This window comes from Nomascus leucogenys, chromosome 10 (genome assembly GCF_006542625.1).
Source record: "Nomascus leucogenys isolate Asia chromosome 10, Asia_NLE_v1, whole genome shotgun sequence".
In the NCBI taxonomy this organism is placed as follows: Eukaryota; Metazoa; Chordata; class Mammalia; order Primates; family Hylobatidae; genus Nomascus; species Nomascus leucogenys.
The window spans coordinates 79995198-80021566 of record NC_044390.1 but is presented as its reverse complement, the minus strand read 5'-3'; the positions used below and the strand labels follow the sequence as shown (position 1 = coordinate 80021566).

General features: G+C 43.1%; 1 protein-coding gene across 4 annotated transcripts in view; it reads right to left on the bottom strand.

The window, feature by feature from the left end:
* RPH3A (rabphilin 3A) overlaps positions 1-26369 on the bottom strand; it is a 322955-nt gene that overhangs the window by 56247 nt on the left and 240339 nt on the right. For all 4 annotated transcript variants that reach the window (XM_030821441.1, XM_030821440.1, XM_030821442.1 and 1 more), the window contains exons 3-4: positions 17220-17308; positions 9022-9033 (exon numbers count right to left, since the gene is read on the bottom strand). In XM_030821441.1, coding sequence (XP_030677301.1) covers positions 9022-9033; positions 17220-17290 — 83 coding nt within the window. In that variant the 5' untranslated portion in view covers positions 17291-17308. The remainder of the gene's footprint in view (positions 1-9021; positions 9034-17219; positions 17309-26369) is intronic.

The following is a 26369-nucleotide window of genomic DNA, read 5'->3' as shown; positions in this document are numbered from 1 at the left end:
GCTTCTTGAGGAAGTGAAGAGAATTCATTGTGATCCTGGTGAAGATGAAGTTTCAGGGCCCCCTGTTCGCACAGGCACCTCCCGAGGCCCTAGGATGGGCCCTAGCAATGGTCATGTGATTAGGAAAGTTTGCAGAAGCAAGCTGGTTTTGTCTTTTTGATCTTGAAGAGGGCCCCTTAAGTATATAAGCTTTGGGCCCCACAAAGCCATGGCTGATTCCTGCTGAGACCTCAAAGATAAGCTGAAGGGGTGATGGAAGGGAGGGGAGAGATTGAGTCTGGCAAAGGGAATGGTCTTTGCAAAAAAGCTGGAGTAGAGCAAGCAGGCAGCATGCTAGAGGGAAAGAAGACCAGTATGGTGGCCAGCCTCTAGGATGGTCCCCAGAGGTCCCTGCCTCCTGTTATTCATACCCTCCTGTGTGTAGTCCCCTCCCATGCTGAATCAAGGCTGATCCGGTGTGACCAACTAAATACAGTGGAAGTGACGCTGTGTGGCTTCCAAGTCATAAAAGACACTGAAGCATCCACCTTGGTCTCTTGGCCAGCCGCCATGTTGTGAGGACACTCAAACAGCTCCGTGGAGAGGCCCACATGGAGGGGAACTGAGGCCCCCAGCCAACAGCTAGCACCAAACTGCCAGCTACATGAGCGGCTCCTCGATCCCCTATGAAGCCTTCAGATAACTGCTGCCCCAGGTGACATGTCTGCAGCTGCTTGAGTGACCTTGCACCAGGGCTTCCCTGGCACCCTCCTATTCCTACTCACAGAAACTGTGAGGAAAAATCAATGGTTTCTCTAATTTTAAGCCACTTTTTTGAGATGATTTGTTATCAGATAACTAGGAAACCCAGTCCGGCAGGAGGATAGAGACAGACTGGTAGCACCCTCCCCACAGTGTCTGGATTCATGTTCTATTGCTGCATGACACATTCTTACAAATGTGGGGGCTTAAACTAACACACATTTATTTTCTCACAGTTTCTAGGGGTCAGGAGTCTGGGCTTGGCTTAACTGGGTCCTCTGCTCAGGATTTCACAAGGCTGCAATCAAGGTATGGGCTGGGCCATGTTCTCATCTGGAGGCTTGATAGGGGAAGAATTAGCTTCTAAGCAAATTTGTGTCATTGGCAGAATTAATTTGCTTGCAGCTGTATGACTGAGGGCCATGGCCTTTTGTTGGCTGTTGAGGGAGTCCCTACCCCAGCTACTAGAGGCTGCCTACATTTCCTAATCATGTGGACCTCTCTGATCCCATCCTGTGGACCACTTCCTTCATCAAGTACACAAGGAGCATCTCTAGCTCCTGTCACCCAAGACAGAGTCTTATATAACATAATGTGATCCCAAGAGTGACAGCTCATCCCCTTTGCTGTATTCTATAGCCTAGAAGCAAGGCTCAGGTCCTGCCTACACTCAGGGTCAGGGCATTACACGAAGGCATGAACACCAAGAGGTGGGGATCACTTTAAAGTCTGCCTGCTGTGGCATTCCTGGCAGATATCCTTCCATCCTTGCTTGAATGCCCCCTGTGATGGAGGCCTCACTCTCTTTATGCAGAGTCTGTACCATGCTGTTGGGAAGATCTTCCATTTGGTGTGCCAATATCCCTCAGCCTGCTGTTTCTTCCCATTACTTTTAAAGGATACAGTGGACTCCTGTATAATGAAGATCACCTACCCTTCCCAAAGAGCCTCAGTCATAACGGAATTCAGCCACTCCCAAGTCTCATCAGTTTTCCATGGAAATGGACACTTCACCTTCCCCTATTCTCCCTTCTTTGCCGCCACGTCTCTTCCTGGATTTCTCTGCTGATCCCCCTTTATTTATTTCCTGCCGTTACAAAGCAGCTCAGTGACCAAAACCGAACACATGTGAGATTCTAGGTCTAGTCCCCAGTGAAGACCCTCCAAGGACACATTCCTGCAGCTTACAATCTGGTCAGGAGCCAGCCTGACCTGAAGTCAATGGCCCACACCCCACCACCACACCATTGCCGGTGTTATTGTGCACAGGAAATGCAAGCATCTGAACACACATGGCTCCAGAGACATAAGCAGGGCTGGGGGTCCCCGAGAGGCCCTGCCTAGGATAATTGCCTCCATCTGCAGACTGCAGATGAGCAGCCCTGCTGGAGGCTGCTGGCACCTTTCCAAACCCTTCCCCCATCCTCTGCTCCAGAACACGTAGTTGACAAACAGCTCATCGTGTTTCAAAATGTCGCCGATTGGTCTCAGTGGGAACCTGCAAGCCTCCTGTGGATTTTCATGTTTTAATTCCAGAAGCAAACAGACAGAAACAAGACCAGTTTTTCAGACCAAAGCTTTTGCTCTCTGGGGATGGAATGGGCTTGTCTAGGTCTTCCTGAGTCGAGAGGCAATGTGGGCACGAGGGCCTCAAGAATCGGTCCTTGGGATACGATCCTTGCCAAGGGCTTCTGGACACAGGATGGCAGCTCTGTGTCCAGTTTTGGGATCTTGTTAAAGACCGAAGCCGGAGACCAAAGTATTGCTCCCCTTGGACAAGTTAGAGAATTGTATCCGATCCAGAAAATACCCAGAGGGCCTACTATGTGCCAATTTGAGCCCTTGTTGACTTGGCAGAGTTAATGAGTGGAAGCCTGGGTCTGACACTTCTTGGCAGTATGTGCTGGGCCTCTGCTCTGCTCTGCACCTCAGTTTCCTGGTCTGTTAATTGAGAATGTTAATAGGGCATGCATCACAGGGCCCTTGGGAAGATTAAATATGAAAGTGCATGCCAAGTGCCCAGGAAACAGCAGCCCTTGCTATTGTGACCATCCTCTTAATCTACCAGGATGCCCTAACTTTCTAGTGAGGGATGAATTGCACCAGGAACTTTGCAAGCAAACTGAGATGTGCTCCACAGTTTCGTGGGACTGCCTCTCCAGGTGAGTGCTGGCATTTTTCACAGTAACTCATTAGCTAGCTGCTGGCAGAGTAGCCCTTCAACCTAAGCAGAACTGGTGGCTGCCTACAATGACAGCCCTGGCTGCTATGAAGATACAGTAACCTAAGAGAGGGGGACGCAGGAGTAGGCTTTGGGGTCATATAGCTCTGATTCCTTTTCTGGCACTGCCCTGCCTGGATGTGCAACCTTAGGAACAGGTTACATCTCTGAGCCTTAGTTCCCTCATCTAGTAAAGGGAATACTTACTAATGAGCTCATCAAGCTCATATGAGGGTCAACTAGACCATGTATATAAAGTGTTTAGTGTAGATCCTAGGACTTGGTAAATGCTCCAAAAAGGTGAACTTGTGTTTTCTTTTTCTTCTTATTAAATATTTTTGGTATGAAACTGTGTCTCAAATCCTTGCCACAGTGGCAATTCAGTGAAAAATTACCTAATAGCACTGCACATATAGTGGGCACTGAATCTGAATGAAAGAAAGAATGAATGAATAGAATGTTTTGATAGGGAAGAGTAGGGAAGACAATGAGTCACTGACCCAGGGGTGGGAAGAACCCAGTGGAATGAAACAAAACGTGCAGCCTGGATCACTGACTGGCATTTGAAATCAGGAACCTCTTTGACACCTTAAAGCCATGGTAGTAGCAGTGTCCAAATCAATTCCTTGCCCATCTGCACAAACATGAGCCTAGTTGATTTAGCTATTCAGGAGAGACAGAGACAGGGAGACAGACGGACAGAGAGAGAGAGAGAGAAGGAGAGAGAGACCAACTAACCTAGATGACTTTAAGTGGCAGGAATGAATGCTGGAGAAAATGAGCTTTCAGAAACCTGGACCAATCCTTCCTGCAGCTCCCAGATTTCCTTTCTCATCTGCATACACTAACCCCAGCCCGGAATCTACTGAGATATTAGGATGCAACGGACAAAAAAAACAAAAAACAAAAACCTTGAGCTTTAGATTCAGATCAATCTGCATTCAAACCCTGGCACTGTGTGACTTTGGGGAAAGTATTTTACCTCTCTGGACTCTAATCTCCATCTGTCAAATGCAGTTAATAATAATATTAATGTCATAGGGTTTACGTTTACTGTGTTGTTTAATTTTTGCAATATCTTATGAGGTAAACATTATTCTCCTCTCGAGTATACCAAGGTTCAGAGAGGTTAATCACTTGCCTAAGGCCACACAGCTTGAAGCAGCAAAGCCGACTCCAGGAGGGATGTCTTGTGCTCCGAACCACCATGCTATCCTGCCCTTCTAAAAGGCAGCCAGATGGTCCAATCTCACGTTCTATCTCCCAGGCCATAGTCAACTCTTCCAGACCCCCTGCCCCCCTCATCTTAATTATCCGTGGCTCTTGAGTTTAGAGGAAGCATGAATCTCAGGAACTTCTGACTGTTGGTTCCAAATATCTTTTTTGTTTGTATATTTTTTCCAGTGAGGCTTTTTTTTTTTTTTTTTTTTTTAAGAGACAAGGTCTTGTTATGTTGCCCATGCTGGATTTGAGCTTCTGGGCTTAAGCAATCCTCCCACCTCAGCCTTCCAAGTAACTGGGACTAGACGTGTGCATCACCACACCAAGTTTAACAGGGCTTCGTTCTGAGGATCAGAGTAGATTGGTCTAATTAGGGGAATGTAAAGTATAGAGACACCAAGAGCCCATCACTGGCTTAAAATGTTGATGGTATGTGTGATGTGAACGGGAATGAAAACAAGCACATTTCCCCCAGATGATGAAGAATTTGGGGGCTCTCTAGGGCCTGTCTACCACTGGCTAATCTGCAAAGAGCAATGTGCCATGTCCTGGCTGCAGGAAGAAATGCTCAGAGCTGCCTTTGAGGTGGAAGGGGGGAATTGGTTGTATGCCCCTACCCAAAATACACCTATTATTATTTTAGAAGGCATTTTACTGCCCACTCTAGAACCTAAACACCTTTACTGGGAAAAGATAATGTAAACCCCATCTGGGTACTGGTCTGAACCTATACAAGCCTCTGGGCAGTGCAGAGGGCCAGCCTGTGATAGAGCTCATCGCTTCTCAAACTTTAGCACGCCCAAGATTCACCTGGTGAGCCAGCCAGAATGCAGATTTCTGGGCCTTTTGCAGAAATTTGGGTTCAGAAGGCCTGCGGTGGGGCTTGAGACTTTGCATTTCCAGGGGAGGAAGGAATAAAGTCGGGATGGTTAAGGGTACAAAAATACTCGTAGATAGAAGGAATAAGATCTAATATTTGGCAGCACAATGAATAGGATGACTATAGTTAACAATAATTTATTGTATGTTTCAAAATAACTAGATTAGCATTAAAATGTTCTCAACACAAATAAATGATAAATGTTTGAGGTGACGTGTATTTCAATTACCCTGATTTGACTATTCTACATTGTATATAGATACCAAAATATCACATGTACCCCAAAAATATGTAAACTATTTTATGTCAAAAAAATTTAAAAATTTAGGAAGAAAAAAAGAGACAAACATTGGGGAAAAAATTAATATCTAATATTTTAGTAAGAGCATGAAATATGGTTTATTGTAAGGATGTCCCTAATATTTCACTCTTCTCTGTATCCACGCCCTATGCCATGTGAATTTGAAATTGATCACCAAAGAGTCAGGGTCTATTTTCTTTTCTTTTCTTTCTTTCTTTCTTTTTTTTTTTTTGAGATGGTGTCTCACTCGGTTGCCCAGGCTGGAGTGCAGTGGCACAATCTTGGCTCACTGCAACCTCCACCTCCTGGGTTCAAGCAATTCTCCTGTGTCAGCCTCCTAAGTAGCTGGGACTACAGGCATGCACCACCACACCCAGGTAGTGTTTTGTGTTTTTAGTAGAGATAGGATTTCACCATGTTGGCCAGGCTGGTCTCGAATTCCTGACCTCAAGTGATCTGCCTGCCTTGGCCTCCCAAAGTGCTGGGATTCTGGGCATGAGCCACCACGTCTGGCTCTAGAGTCTATTTTCCTACTCCTTAAATCTAGCCCAGACTTAGGACTTGCTGTGGGAAATAAAACGCAGGGGAGTGATGTTGCACTAGTCCAGAGGCAATGCCTCCAAAGGCCTTGTGTGTTTCTGTTTACTCTTGTATCCTGCCATCACCATGAGAAAACCCAGGATATCCTGTTGGAAGGTGAGGCATGTGGAAAAGAATGTATCATTCCAGCCACTGTCATCTTAGATCAGCCAACCCTTTAATGCATAAATGAGCCTAGCCAAAGTCCACAGAGCCACTCACCAAGCCCAGATCCCTGAGAACAAGTAACTGTTCTAAGTCGCTGAGTTTTAAGATGGTTTGTTACACAGCGAAATCTAACTGATACATTATTCACCATGGCAAAAAAAAAAAGAGTGAAACTTGTTAAACTTCCTACACTTATTTTACAGTTTAGCATTATGTTAAAGTCCAGTTGTATAATGTTTACCATGATATTTTTAATGCTTTCAGCCACTAAAGGTCTTTATCCAGCTCCACTCTTATCTGTCTCAAATATTTAGCTTCTGAATAAAGTATTATTCAAAGAAAGACTTTCACTGCTAAGAAAAAGTCTAAAGACAACTGTAGGTAACCTGCTCATTTTCCCAGATGCCTGAGACTCATAAGGAGAAAGGGAATTGCCGAGAATCATGACTGGAGAGAGGATGGTCCAGGACTTGAGAAACCGGCCTTCTCGACGTGCTTCATCTGCTACCTGAAGGCACCTGCTCTGGTGCACCATGAGGGGTCAGAATGAAGCCATCCACCAAGGCCAGCGTCAGCGGACCCCGAGACAAAAGGAAATTAACCCAGACTCCAGGTGGAAGCCCCTCGTAGATGTTTCCCCCTGAAATACTGCAAAGGGCAGCCTCCCATATCTTTCCTGCCTCCCACCTTGATTCTTCATTGCATGCACACAATAGTCACATAATAAATACTCGCCAGATGTCTCTATTAATAAATTATAGCTCCCTGAAGGAGTGGGATGATGGAAATGCTGTCAGGGCATGAAGGCTCTGAAGCATTCAACAGCAGAGGTGTGCAGAAAATTAATCCTTTTTCTTTTCTTTCTTCTTCTCCCCCTCCCTTCCCCTTGGAGGCCAACATGGGCAGGTGTCTGCAGGAAGTCTCTTTATAGCACAGTGAATGGGATTTTAATGAATCCTGAAGAAAAGGAGGGGCAGCCACACCACAGAACGTTTTGCCCGTGCCCAGCTGGCATAAAGGCCCCTTTGGATGAAATTTACCCCAACCAGACTAATGGGAGTGCAGAAGGGATGCTGTGGGTCCCCCACATCCTCAGAATGCCAACGGGACCTGGGGCTCCTGTTAGTCTTTTTAGCCAGACTGAATTCCATTCTGTTCTTATAAAATTCCATGTTCTCTCTCACAGTTGGGCTTGGCAGATGCCGTGTCCCCCACTGGGAGCTCCTCTGTCTGCTCCACATAGTGCTCCTCCCTCTCCTGGTCTCAGCTTACACATCACTTCTTCCAGGAAGCTCTCCATCATCACCCTCGGGTCTGAGCTACGTGACTGTCTTTGTGCTCCACAGTCCACTGTGATTCTATGATTATAGCTCTGCACATACTGGAGTGTATTTGTTGGTGACTGGCCCTTTATTTGTCTGTAGACTCCACTAGACATATTTTATACTTGGCTAACTGTGTCCCTGGTGCTTGGCATGGTGCTTGGTATTTAGTAGGTACTTGGGGTAAGTGTTTATTAATAGAGGAAGGGAGGGAGGAAGGGAAGGAGGGAAGGAGGGGAGGAGCCTGGGGATGAAGGATAGAGGGGAAGAGAATGAACATGCTACCTTTCAACCTGCAGCACTCATGAAGCCTCTAAGAGCCTTGAGACCTTTTGGAGTCATGAACTTCTCTCTTGTGATGTTCATATTTGTAATCTGACAATGACTCAGCATCTCTCTCCAGCATGTCTGAATAATATATTCATGATTTCATAGAAAGCAGATCTTGTCTGTCCAAGGTCTTGCCAGCCAACAACAGAGCTTGTAGAGCATTCAAATAGTCTTTACAAGGCAGCTTGTTCAAAGCTCCCACCTGACAGATGGAGAAACTGAGGCACAGGGCAGGGAGAAGAATTTTCCTGGGTCTCCTGGCTAAGTATTAGCTGTGTTAACTAAATCTTTAGAGCATTCTGGGCCTGATAATGTTATTTGGGTCCAAAAAAGCTGAAAAAGTTGTGCAAGATTCCTCTATATAAACATAAGGGTAAGGCAAGGCTGTAATTCACACCTTCATCTAACTTTGTTTGGTTAAGCTTTACAGTTGATAACGCTTTCCTGCAAACATCTCATTTGATACCACCACCAGCCAGTGAGGAGGGAGGGGCAGGGTTATTGTGCCTATTTTACAAACAAGATAACCAAGGCTCAAGGAGGTGAAGGGCTGTGTCCCAGGCCACAGGGACCGTGAGTCCCAGAGTCCCATGATGGCGGGGAGGGAGGTAAAAATGACTTTCCATAGTTTCTGAATGTGTGCATGCAACTGAAGATGGGGCTGCTTTACAGTCTGGCTGCTCATTTATTGGACCCGTCATCCAATCTGTCATGCATATTTAGGAAATGAATCCAATTAAAAACACAAAAATTGTGAGAAAAGATAGAGCCTCTGCGTCAAAGGTGTTTTGCTGGGAAATCAGGATAACCTCTGATGAGGCGACAAAGACCGAATGTACAGCACATAACAATCCAGAGCCCTGCCCTGCTCATCATCATCTTTTATTCATGGTAGCAGTTATTAGAGTTAACATTTTCCTTATCGCAGAACAGTGTTCTTCAGCAAAATGCTGCAGAAACAAGGGCACTGAGTGGCCAATAAACTTGCTGAAGTCCTACAAATCACTAATAAGAATTGAGGGCTAAGAAATATCTTCCATCCTTTTATCGTTTGGTATGAGGTTTTTTTTATTTTATAAATATTTTTTCCTAAGATGGGTGTGGGTGTTTTTTTAACTTAGCTTTTTAAAAAAATATTTAAAATGTGCTAGTTCCTTTTTTAACCATCTCTCTTTAGGGGCAAGCCACCTTGATCAGAGAAAGAGAGAAAATACAGTTTGTAAAAAAAATAAATAAATAAGTGTTATAAAATACTCACTGTTCTTTATCACTGAAGGAAGGCAGAGAAAGGAGAGAAAGAAAAAAATGAACAAAGTTAGGTAAGAAATCATAACAATATCAACACTGTCTGGATGCAACACTCACGTAGTCTGAATTATGATGACCTACTTCCGTTTTGTTTCAGCCATTATTACCTTATTTCAGCATGTCTAAAACAAGGCAGCTTCAACATAGCGTTATGAAATCCACATCTTTGATTAAATTGACCAGCCAGTTTGGCTTATTAATTAACTGAGCTGATCATGTATGTATTTGAATAACGGTTTGAGGGCACTAAAAAGAAAACACTGAATGATCTAATGGCCATCATCATTCTTGCTTTCTGTTATTTCAAACACTGGGGGACAAGGACCACATTAGGTAGAGCCATTGGCCCTAAACAGTAGACCTTGTAAGTTCCCCAGTTTGGGGAAGCAAGTTCTTCCACTCTAGACTGGAGACCAGCATCTCCGTTTATGAGGCATGCAACCAAAATCAGGTCATGTCGTCTCTTTGTGCCTCAGTTTCCTCCTCCCATGTCTGGCACTCTCTGGCTTGCAGACTTAAACGCTAGATAGAAGTATCAACTGTCAAAGACCAGCATTTTGCCCCATGTATTCTTAACGTGAAGAACTGAACCATTGCCCTAACCAAGCAAGGAGCAGACGCATTCATTTCTCTCAAATTCCCCTGTTGTTGGTTTCAAACGTGATCATTAAATTTAAGGAGGGTGAGAGAGAAAGACATTTGAAAATAACAAAAGCAGGAAGTGTATCTGGCTAGCCAGCAGTTAATTACGACTAGATTTGTTAATTTACTGGAGAAAGACATTATAAGTGTCTGCATTAGTTCACCACCACTGCAGCAGACTAGATAGCATGTGTGATGACTATAATTCACCCATTAGCATTTATTGGAAAATAATTTTAATATCTGAAGAAGAGGCAGCAGCAATCAAGCCAGCCAGATGCATTCAGAATGCCAAGATGTTTCATGGGAGCCCAGGAGCGCTTTAATGAAATGGCGTCCAGACTGTTTGGATAATTTTAATTTAATTGTAAGGCAAATTGTTTGGCTTCATATCGACTAAAGTAAACTCTGATGGATGGGATTTTAATTAACTGACATTTCTTAAATAAAATAAATATTTTACCCCATCCACCCTTCAGGCAACTGTTTATCTTACAAAGACACACTTTTTGGCTGAGGAAATATTCTCTGCAAAATAAGTTTGGCTCCAAGAAGACATCGTGAAAAGGGCTTTGGAAACTAGCAATTTCCTATGAGAAAAGGAAACCAACAGAGTTCAATAGTGTCTTTAAAACCGTAAAACTTGTAGAACTGGAGGAGGTATTAGATAGAAGTAGTAAACAGACATGAGACATTTGCTTTGGAGTATATAGATGAACTAAATATTCAGAAAGACCCTTCACCAATATAAAATTAGATCCTAGAAAAATTAAAGCAAACTTTTTAAAAAATGCAGCTCTGGGATTTCTAGAAAGTAAGGAAATTCTCCAAGATCCCTCTCCCTTTCTAAACAAATAAACCAAATAGATTTAATTAAACTAAAAACTTTTTCTCTTCAAAAGACTCTGTTATGGAAAAGGAAAGGCAAGTAATAGACTTGGAGAGAGTATTTGCAACATGTATATCCACAAGGGATTTTATCTATAACATAAGGAAACTTGTAAAACTTAATAACAAGAAGATGAATTACCTGATTTTAAAAATGGACAAAAGATTTGAAAAGATACGTCAACAAAAAGTTACATGAATGAAAAAAATTATATTAGTATGTCTAACATCATTAATTATTAGGGAAGTGCAAATTAAAACCACAATGAAATACCACCATACACACACCAAGAAGGTTAAAATTAAAAAGACTGATCATACCAAGTGCTGCTGAGGTGGTAGGGAAGCTGGAACTCTCATCCACTTCTGGTAGAAATTTTATATGATACAATAAACTTGAAAAACAGTTTGACAGTTTCTTAAAAGTTAAACTGGCATCTACCATGTGACTGAAACACTCCACTCTTAGGTAATTACCCCAAGGAAATGAAAGTATGTGTCTATCCAAAGTTTTATTTGTACTAGCCCAAACCTGTGGTCTATCAACAGATGAATGAGTAAATGAACTGTGGCATATTCACATAACGGAATAATATTCAGAAATTAAAAGAAACAAACTATTGATATACAAAACAATATGACTGGATCTCAAAATAATTACACTGAGTGAAAGAAGACGGATAGCTCCGTTGCAAAAAGGGTACACACTGGATGATTCCATTTATATGAAGTTCCAGAAAATGCAAACAAATTTATTGCTAAATAGTGATGACCTAGGGATGGGTTGGGAGAGGGAGGGGTAAGAAGGAGGAACTGTAAAGGGTAACAAGGAAGTTTTGGCAATGGATGGATATGTTCATTATCTTGATTACTGTGATGATTTCATGGGTATACACATGTTTTTATGGCTGATGGTGGCTCATGCCAGTAATTCCACCATTTTGGGAGGCCAGGACTGGAGGATCACTGGAGGCCAGGAGTTTGGAACCAGTCTGGGCAACATAGCAAGACCTCGTCTCTATTTAAAAAAAACTTATCCAGGTGCACTGATGTGCACCGACAGTCCCAGGTTCTCAGGAAGCCAAGATGGGAGGATTGCTTGAGCCTGGGCAGTCAAAGCTACAGTGAGCTATGGTTGTGCTATTGCACTCCGGCCTATGCGACAGAGTGAGCCACTGTCTCTAAAAAAAAATAAAAATATAAAATTATCAAATTGTGCTTTAAATTACCCTAACTGTGTACTGTTGAAGGTATGATTATATCTCCATAAAGCAATTTTTAAAAAAGGGAATGCAGCAAACTGAATCCAGAACAGGGAGCTGTGAGCAATAAACCAATGCAAATACCAACATTACATTCCAGGGGCTGACGTGGAGCTCCTGACGGGGTGCAGAAGCTGAATTGGAGACCCTCACATGCAGCCAGCACCCTCGAAGGAAGCCAAAGTGTTTCTGGGTGACCAGAACATCTCACTCCCGGCAGAAGCAAGTATAAATATCTCTGAAGAAAAATGTTCCCAAGGTAGGTCCCTAGGATTCTCACAGACTGAGCATTCAAAGCGCAAGTAATTATGAGTGAAAATCTGCAGGAAAGACAAACAACAGACCTACATGGTCAGAGGCTTCAGGCAGTGGTGTGCTGGTAAATGTTTAACAACTGACTCTCTGGGGAAAGAGCCCTATGGAGGCTGATTTCAAATGCCAACATGATGTGACTAAACGAAGAGCTGGGAAGAAAGGTACAGCAGCATACCTTTATATAGTATTTCCACCTTACAGGCATAATAGACATAAATAACAGAGAATATCAAAATGTAGTAAAACAAGTCAGGTGCAGTGGCTCACACCTGTAATCCCAGCACTTTGGGAGGCCAAGGTGGGCAGATCACCTGAGGTCAGGAGTTCAAGACCAGCCTGGCCAACATGGTGAAACCCCGTTTGGAGGCTGAGGCAAAAGAATCGCTTGAACCTGGGAGGTGAAGTTTGCAGTGAGCCGAGATTGTGCCACTGCACTCCAGCCTAGGCAAAAGAGCAAGACTCTGTCTCAAAAAAAAAAAAAAAAAAAAGATAGTGAAATAATTGAAACATGTTTAACTTTGAGTATTTATCACCGTTGTGTGTAATATGATTTAACTATAAGTATAACTTTATTTATTCATTTCAGAGAAAGGGTCTCTCTCTGTTACCCAAGCTGGAGTGTGGTGGCATAATCATAGCTCACTGCAACCTTGAACTCGTAGGTTCAAGCAATTCTCCTGCTTCAGCGTCCTGAGTAGCTGAGACCACAGGCATGCACCACCACGTCCAGCTAATTTTTTAAATTTGTTGTAGAGATGGAGTCTCACTGTGTTGGCCAGGCTGGTCTCAAACTCCTGGCCTCAAGTGATCCTCCTGCCTTGGCCTCCCAAATTGCTGGGATTATAGGTGTGAGTCACAGTTCCTGGCTAATATATATCTTAATTTTTAATAATGGCCATGTTTATTAACTGGCTCACAACATTCCTGAAAATTTAACATCCATTCTAATGAGCTTTTATGGTACGTATCCAGCATGCCACTGATTCAGGTATAATTATTGGATACAGAATGTGAAGTTACTATATGTGAAATATTTAAAGAAATAAAATGTGGATTAAAAACAAGCAAGAGGCAAGAGATTAAAAATGGTCAGGAAGATACTAAAAAGAATGAATAATTTTTAGAAATAAAATATGTAACCACTAAATTCTAAAATGCAATGAGTGGTTTAATGGCAAATTAATATGCTCTAAGACAGAGTATAGCCAGGATGAAAGACGTGAAGAAATTACCCAAAATACAGCAGAGAGGTAAAGAGATATAAAATATGGAGGAAAGAACAGACAGAGCAAGACCCCAATTCAAAGAAAAAAGTTAGAGACAGAATAAGCAACATGCAGGTCTAATATTTATCTAATCAGATTCCAGATAGGGAAAATAGGGAGAATTGAAGAAAGAAAAATATTTCAAGAGATAATGCTGAGAATTTTCTAGAACTAGAAAATTTCTAGAATTTTCATGCAGAAAAACAAGAATCCACTGTTTCAGGAAGCATAACACGCACCAAGCAGAAAAAAACAATAAGAAATACACACTTAAGCACATCATACTACAGAACATCAAAAAGAAGGGCTTACGTGGAGGGAAAAACCATCTACAGAGGAAGGGCAATTTGTTGACTTAAGACGCTTAACAGACACTTGAAAGCACATCCAATCCTTCAAAGTCCACCTAGAGTGCTGCAATCTTCAAGAACAAGGGATAAATCGATGTTTTAAGATACACACAGTCTGAGAGAGCTTACCAACAGAATTTTACCAAATGAAAAGCTGTACTTCAGGAAGAAGCAAAGTGGCCCCAAGAAGCACCAAGATTCGGGAAGATTTGAACATTGAACCAAAAAACTAGAAGACAGACAAATTAAAAAAAAAAAGTCAGTATAAAATAATAATGTCTAATATACGGAGTTAAATAAAAGATTAAACTAAGATACTAGAGAAGAGTCATATGTAGATAAGGAGAGTCGGAATTAAGATTTTGTAAGAGTGTTTTAAGCACCTTGTGTTGTCTAGAGGAAGATGTTGAGACAGTGAGTAACTCCAGACATGCTTAGTTATGAATGGTAACACTTTAAGGATAGCCATGGATATCATAGGAAGGAACCATATGACTTTGAAACCAATAACAAGAAAAATGGAATTTGTAAACCCCCAAGCCCAATTAACCAATTAATAAAAATAAAAGGCAAGGAGAGAAACAAAAGAAGCATAGAAAAAGAGAGACAAAAACAGCAAGAGAGTAGAAAAGTTAAACTATATAATGGATCAGCAAACTATAGCCTACAGGCCAAATATAGTCAGCTGCCTGTTTTTATTTAAAAAAAAAATGCCATGCTCACTTATGTGCTTATTGCCTATGGCTGACTTTGCAATGGAACAGTGAAAGTGGAGTAGCTGCAATGGAGACTTTATGACCAGAAAAGCCTGAAATATTTACTATTTGGTCCTTTACAGAAAGAGTTTGCTGATAATTACAGTATCTGTAAATAGATTAAAATCATGGCCTAAAAGACAAAGATTACCACACTGAATTAAACAACAACAAAAGAAACAAAATCTGGCTAAAAATACCCTTTATACTCTCTTACCCGAAATGTAAGAGGACTAAAAGATTAAAAATAAAAGGATTAAAAAATGCTAAAGAAAGCTGATGTTGTTTTTTAACATCACAAAAGGGAGTTTAGGACAAAAATTCATTATTAGAGATAAAGAGAGACATTACATAATGATAAAAGGTTCAATTTTTCAGTAATATAGATCAACTCTAAACCTGTAGCCATCTCACAGAACCACAAGGAGAAATTGACAGATCCATGGTGATTGAAGGAGATTTCAACATAATATAAGCAGACTAAAAAGCAGTAAATGTAAAAAAAAGTTATAAATACAATTAATAATCTCGTTTTGATATGTGAGTGACCTTACAAACAATAATTATAGAATGCACATTTTTCTTATGTATTCGTTGAGCATATCCTAAGATCTGGTTATAAGCCAAATCTTAACACATTTCAAAGACTAAGTATCATATAGGCCATATTCTCCAACTAAAATGCCATTAAATTTGAGATTAACAACAAAAAAAGTAATAAATTAAGAATCCTCAAACATCTAGAAATTTTTAAATATACCTCTAAATCACTCTTGGGGTAAAGTAGAAATCATAAGAGAAATTTTAAAATACATAGAAATGAGAAACAATGAAAATACTATATGTTGAAGCTTGTGGGATCATTTGAATGTGGTACTTTGTGTATCACATTTATAATTACTAATATTAGAAAAGAGGGAAGTTTTATATTAAAGAGGTAATATACAACCCAAGTATTTAGAAAGTTATAGAATACACTTAAGAAAATGAGAAAGGATTATTTAATAGAAATTAGAAGAAAAATTAATCAGACAGTAAATGACAGGGCAATATGAAATAATAAGAAAGACATTCTCATTTCAATCTCCTTTCCAAACTTATGTACTTCAAGGAGAAAGTGCTCATATGACTTTAACACTTCTCTATCACTTGCTAGTTGCCTTTTTAAGTGAGAAGCAAGTCTCAGGCTCAGAGCCTCTGTGAGGCTACAGTTTATAGCTAGAATGTAATAACATTGTTTTTTTAATTATTTGTCTTCACGGTTACCTTTGTTCATAGAAAGCATGAACTAATTATCCACTTACATCCATTTGTGATAAAAAAAAGCTCTTGTTAAATAGAGTGTTTACATTTTATAAGTAGCCAATTAAGAGAAAATAACAAAAATGTTATTTCATAGATAAGGTAAAAATTGTGAAAGTGGTGCTCGAATGACCAAGTTTAGGGAAACCCTGCTCTCCAATAAGGAAAAATCTTTGCTAAAAAGCCTTTGTAGGCCGGGGGTAGTGGCTCACACCTGTAATCCCAGCACTTCGGGAGGCCAAGGCAGGAGGATCACTTGAGCCCAGGAGTTTGAGACTAGCCTGTCAACAGAGCAAGACCCTAGCTCTACAAAAAGAAATTAAAGTTAGCCAGGCGTGGTGGTGCCGGCCTGTAGTCCAAGCTACTCAGGAGCCTGAGACAAGAGGATTGCTTGAGCCCAGGAGGTCAAGGCAATGAGTTATGATTGCACCACTACGCTTCAGCCTGGCAACGGAGCAAGACCCTGTCTCAAGGAAAAAAAAAAGCCTTTCTTCATTCTTTGGGCAAGCCACAACAACTACACACTGACATTTATTCTTTTTACAAAAATAACCATATCCTCAACTGTCCTGCCTAGAATTTAAACTCTTAAACTGACCCTAAAATACTGTCTAACATAAGATCGACAGAAGTTCACAGTTAAGGAAACTTAGAGGTCATCTGTTCCACGGACACCAACTGGGATGGGTGGGTAACAGAAATGTCCAAAGTAGGCCAGGTATTAGAGACCAACAAGGAATGATGGGGACTGTGGAAAACTGCAGAGCTCTTGCCAGTCTAAACATATGAGCTGCTACTTGTCTTCTGCTGAACAGTTGGCAAAATTGTGGTCCAGTGTTGTCAGGTCTTCTGATATTTTGAAGACGTGTCAGAAATCTGGACTTTCATGTGAAATCTCCCAATTTTTACATGATCAGGCCCAAAATATAAAAAAGAAAAAAACATACACACACTTCTGCAGGTCAGAGTCTGCCAGTTTGTAATCTCTGATCTAGTGCAACTTCCTTATTTGACCGATGAGGGAACTAGGGCCCCAAGAGGGGAAGATATTTGCCTGCCTGTCATCACACAGTAAATTAGCTCATATCCAGAACTAGAACCCAAGTCTGGTTCCGACCACCAGGTCAGTTCTCTCTCCAGTCCACCAGGCCACCTATTCTATGGAGCATGAAACTCAGGATTTAATCTTGTTCTTCCAACCTCGTGAAATAGTCAAACTAGGGGAGATGTTTTCATGACTAAACTCCCACTAGGTTCCTCTCCCCCTTCCTCAAGGAAGGAAGCCATTCCTTCTTTTTTTTCAAGTGTAGAACTGTCAAAACCTCATCGACTCAAAACAAGCCACTCCCAGGAAGATGCAGCAACTTACTTTGATTGAAGGGGCCGGTCACTGGGGTACATCCAACGGTTAGAACTGTTGCTGAACACGGTGTCAGTCATGGTAGATGTCTAGTGCTCCTGGAAAACATCAATCCAGAGAGGACATCACCCCATCATTCAGCCACTCCTTAGTTCCCAAGTCCCTGCTTTATGCCACACACCCAGCGGGATAGAGAAGTCAGAGAACTAAATCCAGTTTCTTCATTTTCCAGATGGGGAATCTGAGACCCTAAGAGGGAAAGTGTCTTGCTGGAAGTCACAGCTACCCCGTGGCAAGAAATGCACCAGAGGGAAGAACCACCTCACCTAAATCCAAGCTCTTCCCATTCACTGTTGAGGGAATGTTGAGGGAAGCCCGCCGTACCCCCAGCAGTGTGTGGGCCAGAGTTCTTAACTCGAATCCGGGGTCTTTCTACTGAGCAAGTCATCTGACTTAGTTGTTGTGCAGTCATCCCTGCCTTTTTTTTTTTTTTTTTCTTTTTCTTTTTCTTTTCTTTTTTTATTATACTTTAAGTTCGGGGATACATATGCAGAACGTGCAGGTTTGTTACATAGGTATACATGTGCCATGGTGGTTTGCTGCACCCATCAACCCATCATCTACGTTAGGTATTTCTCCTAATGCTCTCCCTCCCCTGGCCCCCCACCCCAGGATAGGCCCCGGTGTGTGATGTTCCCCTTCCTGTGTCCACGTGTCCCTGCCTTTTTTGAAAAAAAAAATACTCTACATCTAAGCTATCAGAAAATGGTATTGGCTCGATCTTTAAAATAGATTTAGGATCTGCCTACTCCTTTCAGCCTGCATTGCTACTATGCTGATCCAAACTGCCACTATCCCTGCCTGACTTAATGCAATTGACTACTCCTTGGTCTTTCTCCATCTACCCATGTCCCATTTCATTCATTATTCATAATAACCACAAAGTAGAAACAGCCCAGTGTTCACCAACTGATGAGCAGATCAACAAAATGTGATATATTCATGTAGCATTGTTCTGCCGTAAAAACAGATGAAGTATTGACATATGCTATGACATAGGTGAACCTTGAAAACATGATGCTAAGTGAAAGAAGCCAGACACAAAACCCCATATATTTTGAGATTCCACCTATATAAAGTATACAGAATAGGAAAATCTATAAAAGATAGAAATGAGATTAGTGGTTGACCAGCCTAGGGGAGGTGCTGGGGGTGCAGGGTTTCTTTGTAAGGACAGTGAAAATATTCTAAAGTTGATTATGGTGATGGATCCACAACTCTGTGAGAATACTGAAAGTCATGGAATCGTCCACTTTAAATGGGTGAATTATATTATCTGTGAGTTATATCTCAATAAAGCTGAAAAAAATGGTGCCACCACTTTGGAAAACTGTTTGGCAGTATCTGTTAGCTAAAAGTCCATCTGCTCTGTGGCTCAGGAATTCTACTCAGGTATATACCTGAGAAATATACTCAGGTATACACCCAAGAAAAAAGTGCTTATGTTCTAAGACATGTACAAGAATGTTTATAGCAGCTTTATTCATAATAGCTTAACACTGGAACAATCCAAATGCCCATCAACAGAGAGCAGATAAAGCCGTTGTGGTTTATGTGTACAGTGGAATGCTGGTGAGCAATGACAGACAAGCTTCTGATACAGTGCACGTAACACCATGGATGAACCCACAGACGTTATGTTTAGTGAAAGATGCCGGGAACAAAAGAGAACACACTGTTTGATTCTATTGACACAAGAGTTAAGAAAAGACAAAGCTATTTGGTGGTGACAGAAATCGGGGCAAATAAATTGCTTACTTTGGGGAGGCTATTGATTCAGAAGGGGCAGGAGGAGGCCTCCATGGGGTGAAGATAGTCCATATCTTGATCTGGGTGGCCACTAACCAGGTATATACATCTGCAAAAGCCATCAAGCTAAACTCCTGAGATGTGTGTACTTTATGGCCTTCCCTTCTTCCCAAAAAAGCAAGTCAGTTATGTCACTCTTTTGTTCAAGAGTCTTCAATGGCTCCCTGTTGCTCCTAGACTAAAATCTAAACCCCTTAGCACACGCTGGCTCCCTGCAGCCTCCTTCTCTTTTCCTGCCACTCTTCTCACGCCCTCATTCCCAGCCCCAAAGGCCTTCCTGCTGCTCCCTCAACATCCCCAGCACATTCCCACTTGCTCTTCCCTCAGCCTGGAAGCCTTCTTGCAGATGCTTGTCCGGCTCACTCTCTCCCTTTGTGTAGGTTTATTCCTAAATGCACCTCGTCCAAGAGGGCCTCCCTGACCATTCAATTTAAAATAGCTCCCACAGGGGGTCGGTGTAGGGGGAGCTTCAGGATAAATAGCTAATGCATGCAGGGCTTAATACCTAGGTGATGAGCTGATGGGTGCAACAAACTACCACATGGCACACGTTTACCTGAGTGACAAACCTGCACATCCTGCACATGTACCCTGGAAGTAAAAATAAAATATATATTTTTTTAGAAAAAGAAAATGACCTAAATAAATAAATAAATAAATAAAATAGTTCCTCCTCCTGCTTCTCCATTCTGGCCTCCTTTACTCTGATTTATTTTTCTTCCTAGCTCTTATTACTACCCCAATTTAATATAAGTTATTTATTTTTATGTTTGTGTCTTTGCTTAGAGTTTGAATCCCCCTGCTAATATGTAAGCCGTGCAGAACTTTTTCCGCTTTGTTCACTGCATAATCTCCAGCACTAGCACAGAGTCTGGCACCTAGAAGGTACATAATGAAACTTTGCTGAATGTGTGAAAGAGTCTCCATCAACACTGTCAGTGCGGCTGAACTCAGCCAGGCTTCAGTTCTCTCTGAACCTGCCCCCGACCCCACCCCTCTGAAGGTCCCACCAAGAGTAAGGGGGAAGAGACCACGCGGAGATTGCAGTAATTACTTTAAAAACAAATAGAAAGTAGATTGGCGTGTCTAGTGGGTCCTGATTTCCCTGTAGGTCTTGTTTCCTGTGATGCTGAATAGATGAGAACTTGGGAAGTGAACATACAGTGACCTCCCTCTCCTGTCCTGTATCCTTTGTAATTATTCAATCTTTGTGTGTGAGAAACCGGAGGGCAATGCTGGTTGGACCCGTAGCAGAGAAGGTCCCTTACAGTAAAGCTATGTCATCTGCTCCCATGTGGTTAACATAATCTTCCCAGATTAATATGGGCATTTCATTGTTTCCACTTCAAAAACAGAAAGGAGAGACAGCTCCTGTTGTGAAAGAAATTTGCTGAAAAAGAACTTTAATGTCTCATTATTGCCTGTGGTGAGAGCTGAGCAGGCTTCCCTGGAGCCCCTACCTGGAGGACCCCTGGCCCCTGCTGAGTGCAAAGAGGCTCAGTCCCCTAGAATGAACTTCCTCGGCTGCTGTTGGTCTAGAAAGCTGAACCTGTAACTGAAGGTTTCATCTGCTGCTTTGCAGCAGAGAGAAGACACTGGCCTTGGAGATCCTGGGAGGAAGGTAGGTCTGGGATAAAGGAGACACATGATCACCTCCCAGGAACTCTGATCTCCAAATTCCATCATCCTCAGGGCAGAATCTGGCCTGCTCGCACTCTCCTTTGTTCAGTCACGCACACCAGGGGTATGTTTCCCATTAAAATTCCACCTGCAAAGTCTAAACTCACTGGCTGACCACCCAGTGGAAACCACCCAACTCCATCCCTCCAGGCCAGAAGCCACCCTGGACAGCCTTGGTTATTTCAGCTTGGCCACTTGGGACTCTCAATGTATTTAACATCCCAGGATTGGACTCTTTATCTAGTGCTTACCCCAGTCTACCAGGCCTGGACCAGAAGAGGAAAATGTTCAAGCAATCAAGGATATTTGAACAACTAGAGAAACAGGCCCAGGGACAGGAGGGCATGTGTCCACTGGCAGTTCTGGGATGGAGGTGGAGATGCAATTGGGGGGAGGCACTCTAATAGTCACTGTTGATTCCTCATCTGGATCCCCCCTACAGCTGGTGCATCCTCCCAATCCCAGCCTCTAGGAGTGTTAGCCATGAAGGGCTACACTAAGGGCTCATAGCAGCACCATTTTCCAGAGAATCGCCCTCATCCAACAGGAGCTGCTTTGCCCAGAGATACCGGGGAGCAGCACAAAGCCAATGGCTAATGAATAAGAGGAGGGTAGAAAAGTATAGCCCCCTTCTCCTAGGGCAAGATGGCTTTGTGCTGCCATCACACTCCAGAGCTCCCCAAGGATTGGGCTGACGCCAGACTTCAGGTGAAGTCACGCCCTCACCTAGCTTCCTCTGCTGCCCTTTCCCGCTTCCCTCATTCCCTAGCAGGTTCCTCCTTGGAGCACTCCCTGAGTCCATCACTAGTACAAGAATGCACATCTCAGGTTCTGCTTCTAGGGAACTTGACCTTGTGTGGGAGGAGACAGGAGAATCTCAGGGATTCTCATGGTTCTGCTCCACGAGCTCAGTACGTCACCCCTAGTGGTCAGTTAGCCATTTTCTAATCTGACACAGAGTGATCCTAAAATGTTCTCCTAAGATGTTTTCCTACTGACCTGCAGGTGATACTTCATGAAAGCCAATTCTTCATGAGGAGTTGAGGGTGAGTCAACAGAAATGGAGAAAGTCTAGTGGTGAACCTCAGACATTCTCAAACCACTCCCCACTTTCCCATCACTCACTACAGAGAAACCATCGTCATAATAGACTGCAGGCCTGAGGCCCAGGGAGCACCAGAAGAAGGAAACCAACCGTGGATACAAGAAGCAAAAGTATAAATGTAAGTGTCACATAAATAGTACCAATTTCCAGCCCTAGGACCACTGCAGAAACTTGGCATCACTGAGCTGATAAGTTTAAGTAAGCATCAGCTACTCTCCCTAGCACACAGCAAACACTTGTAAAGTGGTAATTCTCTTGTCCTGCTTCTCCTATACTTATCGTGTATAGGACGATGACTTACAATTTTTTGAGCACCTGCTATGCACTGAATTCCATACCTACATTTGCTTTACTCCTTACAATCCTACTCCAAGGTAGATGGTATTATCCTCATTTTACAGGTAAGAAAATTCAGGCTCAGGGTGGCTAAGCCACTTGCTCAAAATCACACACCTACCTAGTAGCAGAACTGGGGTTTGGACCCTGACTTCAAAGCCCATGTGCTTACTCACTACTCTGTTCACACCCATTCATTGCCCCTGGGCTTTGGATTGTTGGGTTCTGATGAGTGTCTAGAGGATTGGTGGTTATCCATTCCTGGCCCTCTGGCCCCTGGGTGCATTCTCACCTCTCAGCCTCAGAGACAAACAGATACCTACCCACCCAGCCCTCTCCCAGGCGACTCTGAGAGATCACATACTTTGGCTTGGGTAAGGCCAAGGCAGTGGCTTAAATCCAGCCCTGCAGCTGCAACTTCAAAAGCATAAAATGACTTCCTTTCCTGAAACCAGAGACTCCAGCTCTTCTTTCTTAGCTGGACAGAAACTCCCCTACAGTCCTTGTACAAACTCTAAAGAATCATCTACTTTCAGTAACAAAAGAAGCAACGACAACAACTGAAAATTCAAATATCGAGGGCTTACTCCACGCTAAGCACCTTTCAAGTTTTATCTCCTCGATCCTCACAATAGCTTATGAGGTACCTTTCAAGTTTTATCTCCTCGATCCTCACAATAGCCTTATGAGGTATGTGCTCTTCTTGTCCCATTTTACAGATGGGATAACTGAGCCGAGGAAAGTTTAAGTGAACTTTCCAAGATCCTGCTTAAATTCCTTCAATCAGACAATCTAACCGTCTAATAATAAGCACTGGATAGCTGGATGAATCTGAATCTTGGACTGAATCTCAGACTGCCACAAAGACTCTGTCCTAACCCCAGATAACCCAGATTCCAGGGTCCTCCCTTCTCCTCCTTTGCCATTGGTTCTGCCTGCTTCTCCCCTGGCTCTCTTTAGCATCGCTTGCTAAGGAACAGTGGTTCCGTCCCCCAGAATCCCCAAGGTTTTCTGCCAGTTGTAGTTGAATGGAAAAAACGCAAAGCCTATTTAGTTTCTGAGTTGCTGTGGCAGGTGTCTGAACGTGACCCTGGCAGGGATTTTATGCAGCACTTCAGGGCACTGCAGGGAACCGGCAGGAGCTGCAGTTGTCTGCGTGGAGTTCAATGCCACAGTTGGCCTCCCTATCCCAACGATCTTGGAATTAAACCAGATGCTTTGCAGCAGAACCTACAGCCACAAGTTTGGACAATGCCCAGACAGTTCCATCTCTTGATCTCTTTCCTTGCCCCTCGTCTCTTCCCCTGAGTGCAGTACATCACTGCCCAATTAGGTATCTGGAAAAACTCACTCAGACTATTTGATGGGGTGGAAAATGTACTTAAAAAAAAAGGGCCTCAAATTGGGGGAAGCAGGAGTATCCATGAACAGAATCCAGGCTGAAAATGTTTTGTTTGGCCCATGAAGGGTTTTTTTTTAAGGGTAAAATTCAATCAATATCTTAAAAGCACAGGATTTAATTAAAAACACAGATTGCCAGCTTCTCTTGGGAAATTAGAAGAATTAAAAAATATTTATGGAACATTTACTATTACTATGTGCCAGACACTGTTCTAGGCACAGGGGATATAACATTAAAACAAAGACAAAAATTGTTGTCCTCATGGAACACACCTTCTAGTAGAGAAGACTGACAATAAGCAAACAAGTAGAATATTAAATGTGTCCACTGGTGATGACTGCTTTAGAGAAAAATAAAAGAGGGAAGGGTGACTGGGAATTGGGGGGGAAGTGTGATTTTAAATAGGTGGTCAGAGGGAGCCTCACTGAGAGATGCTATTTGAGCAAAGACCCAAAGTGGGTAATAAACTGAGCCACATGGCCATCTGGGGGAGAGCACTTCAGGCAGAGGAAAAAGTAAGTGCAAAGGCCCGGGGGCAGGCATGTGCTTGGTAAGTTGGAGAAATGGCAAGGAAGACAGAGTGGTTGGAGTGAAGAGGGCAAGAGGGAGCTGAGATCAGAGTGGTGGTAAGGGAGGGTGTCAGATCATGAAGACCATGTAAACTTCCGGCCTGAGAGATGCAGGAGACCCGGAAAGCCTCTGAACAGTGAGGCAAGCTGAGTATATTCTATTCCATCTCAAATATGCATCCAGAGTTGACCGTTTTCCAGGCTGTTGGGATTTCTACACACCCTTACTATGACAAGGACACTTGGGACACCAAAGAGAAAGACGGCGATCTCCTGCTTTGTCTACTGTGCTTGATGGAGCCAAGTGCCCCTTCACTGCCTGCCCGCCTGGTCATTCCTGCCTTCTCTCATGGGACTCCAGCAACCCTTACACATCCAGTCCCATCCAGACGGTACAGGCTGCTGTTGGCTTTTCCTTGTTCCTAGAGCAAGCTGGGACATTCTCAGCCTTCCCTGAAGCCGACTAAGGCTGAAACGACAAGAGCTTGGCTCCTTTCATGCCGATCTGGTTGGTGCCAGAGACAAGGACACAGACAGACCTGGGAGGTCCTAGAGACAAAGGTGACTTTGTGTTCCTGGCCTTGAAACAACAAAGCAAACTCACCGTCCCCTCCATATGGTTCTCCCATTGCCATATAGCAATAACAGATGGTGCCTGCCATGAGCCTTTAAATAACCACACAGGACAGTCCCCATTTCGCAGATTTTAAAGTAGGCACAGAGTTCATCCTCCACTGCTCTGCCACTTACAAGCTGCATGGCCTTGGGCAGATATATAATGTCTGTGGGCCTGTTTCCTCATTGATAAAATGAGTATGGTCATCCCAGCACTACCTACTTCATCATAATGGCTACTTAGGTTGTGCCTGGCCCTGGGCTAAATGCTTGCCGTGGATGGCTTCATTTAACTCTCCCAAACACCCATTAAGGAAGGTATAAGTATTATCTCCATTTTGCAGATGGAGATACTGAGGCTTAGAAGGGTAAGTGACTTACCCACCCAGCCGGCGACCGGCAGATCTGGGATTTGTACCTACAAGATCTGATGCCACGTTGCGTGTTTAATCACTCTACTATGCTGCCTCCAGGATTGTTGTGAAGAATGGGGTTTGAAAATGAAGGCAAGAAAGACAACGCGGTACTTGGAACATAGTATGTGCTCAGTAAACATTAATTATTGTCACTATTATCAATATCTCCATCATCATCCATCAGTGTTCGTTCTCTCCAGCAGCTAAAGTGGAGCATAACTTATATGATGTGATTGGAAAAGCACTAAATGCTTCCATAGATTTCACGGTGCTCCAAATTTCTTCCACCAGCACTGCTCCCTAAAGGTGCATTTGGTACCCTCTTTCTCCCCCAGCTCAGGAAATAGAGAGGTAAGCTCACTGCAGATGGGGTGAATTGATCACAAAAAATAGCCCCATGTCTTCCCTTTCTGTATCCTTGTCCTTTTCAGCTCCTACCATCCAGAGGTGAAATCTATTTCCCCACCCATGGAATCTGAGTTGGCTCTAAGACTTTCTGCGGCCAACAGGACAGCAGAAGATGTGATGCATTCAGAGGCTTGGAAATACCAGCCCTTCAGAAGCCTGGTCTCTTTTGCTACTTTTTAGCAACCCTGCAATCACCATTTGAGAAACCAGGCTAGCCTGCTGGAGGATGAGCAATCACAAGGCAGAAGGACACAGCTGTCCAAGCCACTAAGGCTGTCCTGTCACACACCAGCCAATCGCAGCCAAAATACAAGATGACCACAGACACACAAACAAGCCCAGCCAAGATCATCCAAGTTTGGCCTAGCTGAACCCAGCTGAACTCAACCCAACTGCCAACCCAGAGAATCATAAGGTAAATAAATGGTTGTTGTTCTAAGCCACTATTTTTTGGGGTGGTTTGTTACACAGCAAAAACTGGCTGGTGAAGCAGCCTCTTGCAGTGAGACAATTGCTGGCTTCAGACCCCGAGCACTGGGATCCAATCCTACCTCCCCTTTTTAGTCTCCGCATGACTCTAAGCAAGTTTTGCATCCGTGAAATGAGGATGTAAACATTCCTATTCTTGATCAGGCACGGTGGCTCACACCTGTAATCCCAGCCTTGGCGTTGCTGAGGTGGGCGGCTCACTTGAAGCCGGGAGTTCAAGACCAGCCTTGCCAACATGATGAAACACTCTCTCTACTAAGAATACAAAAA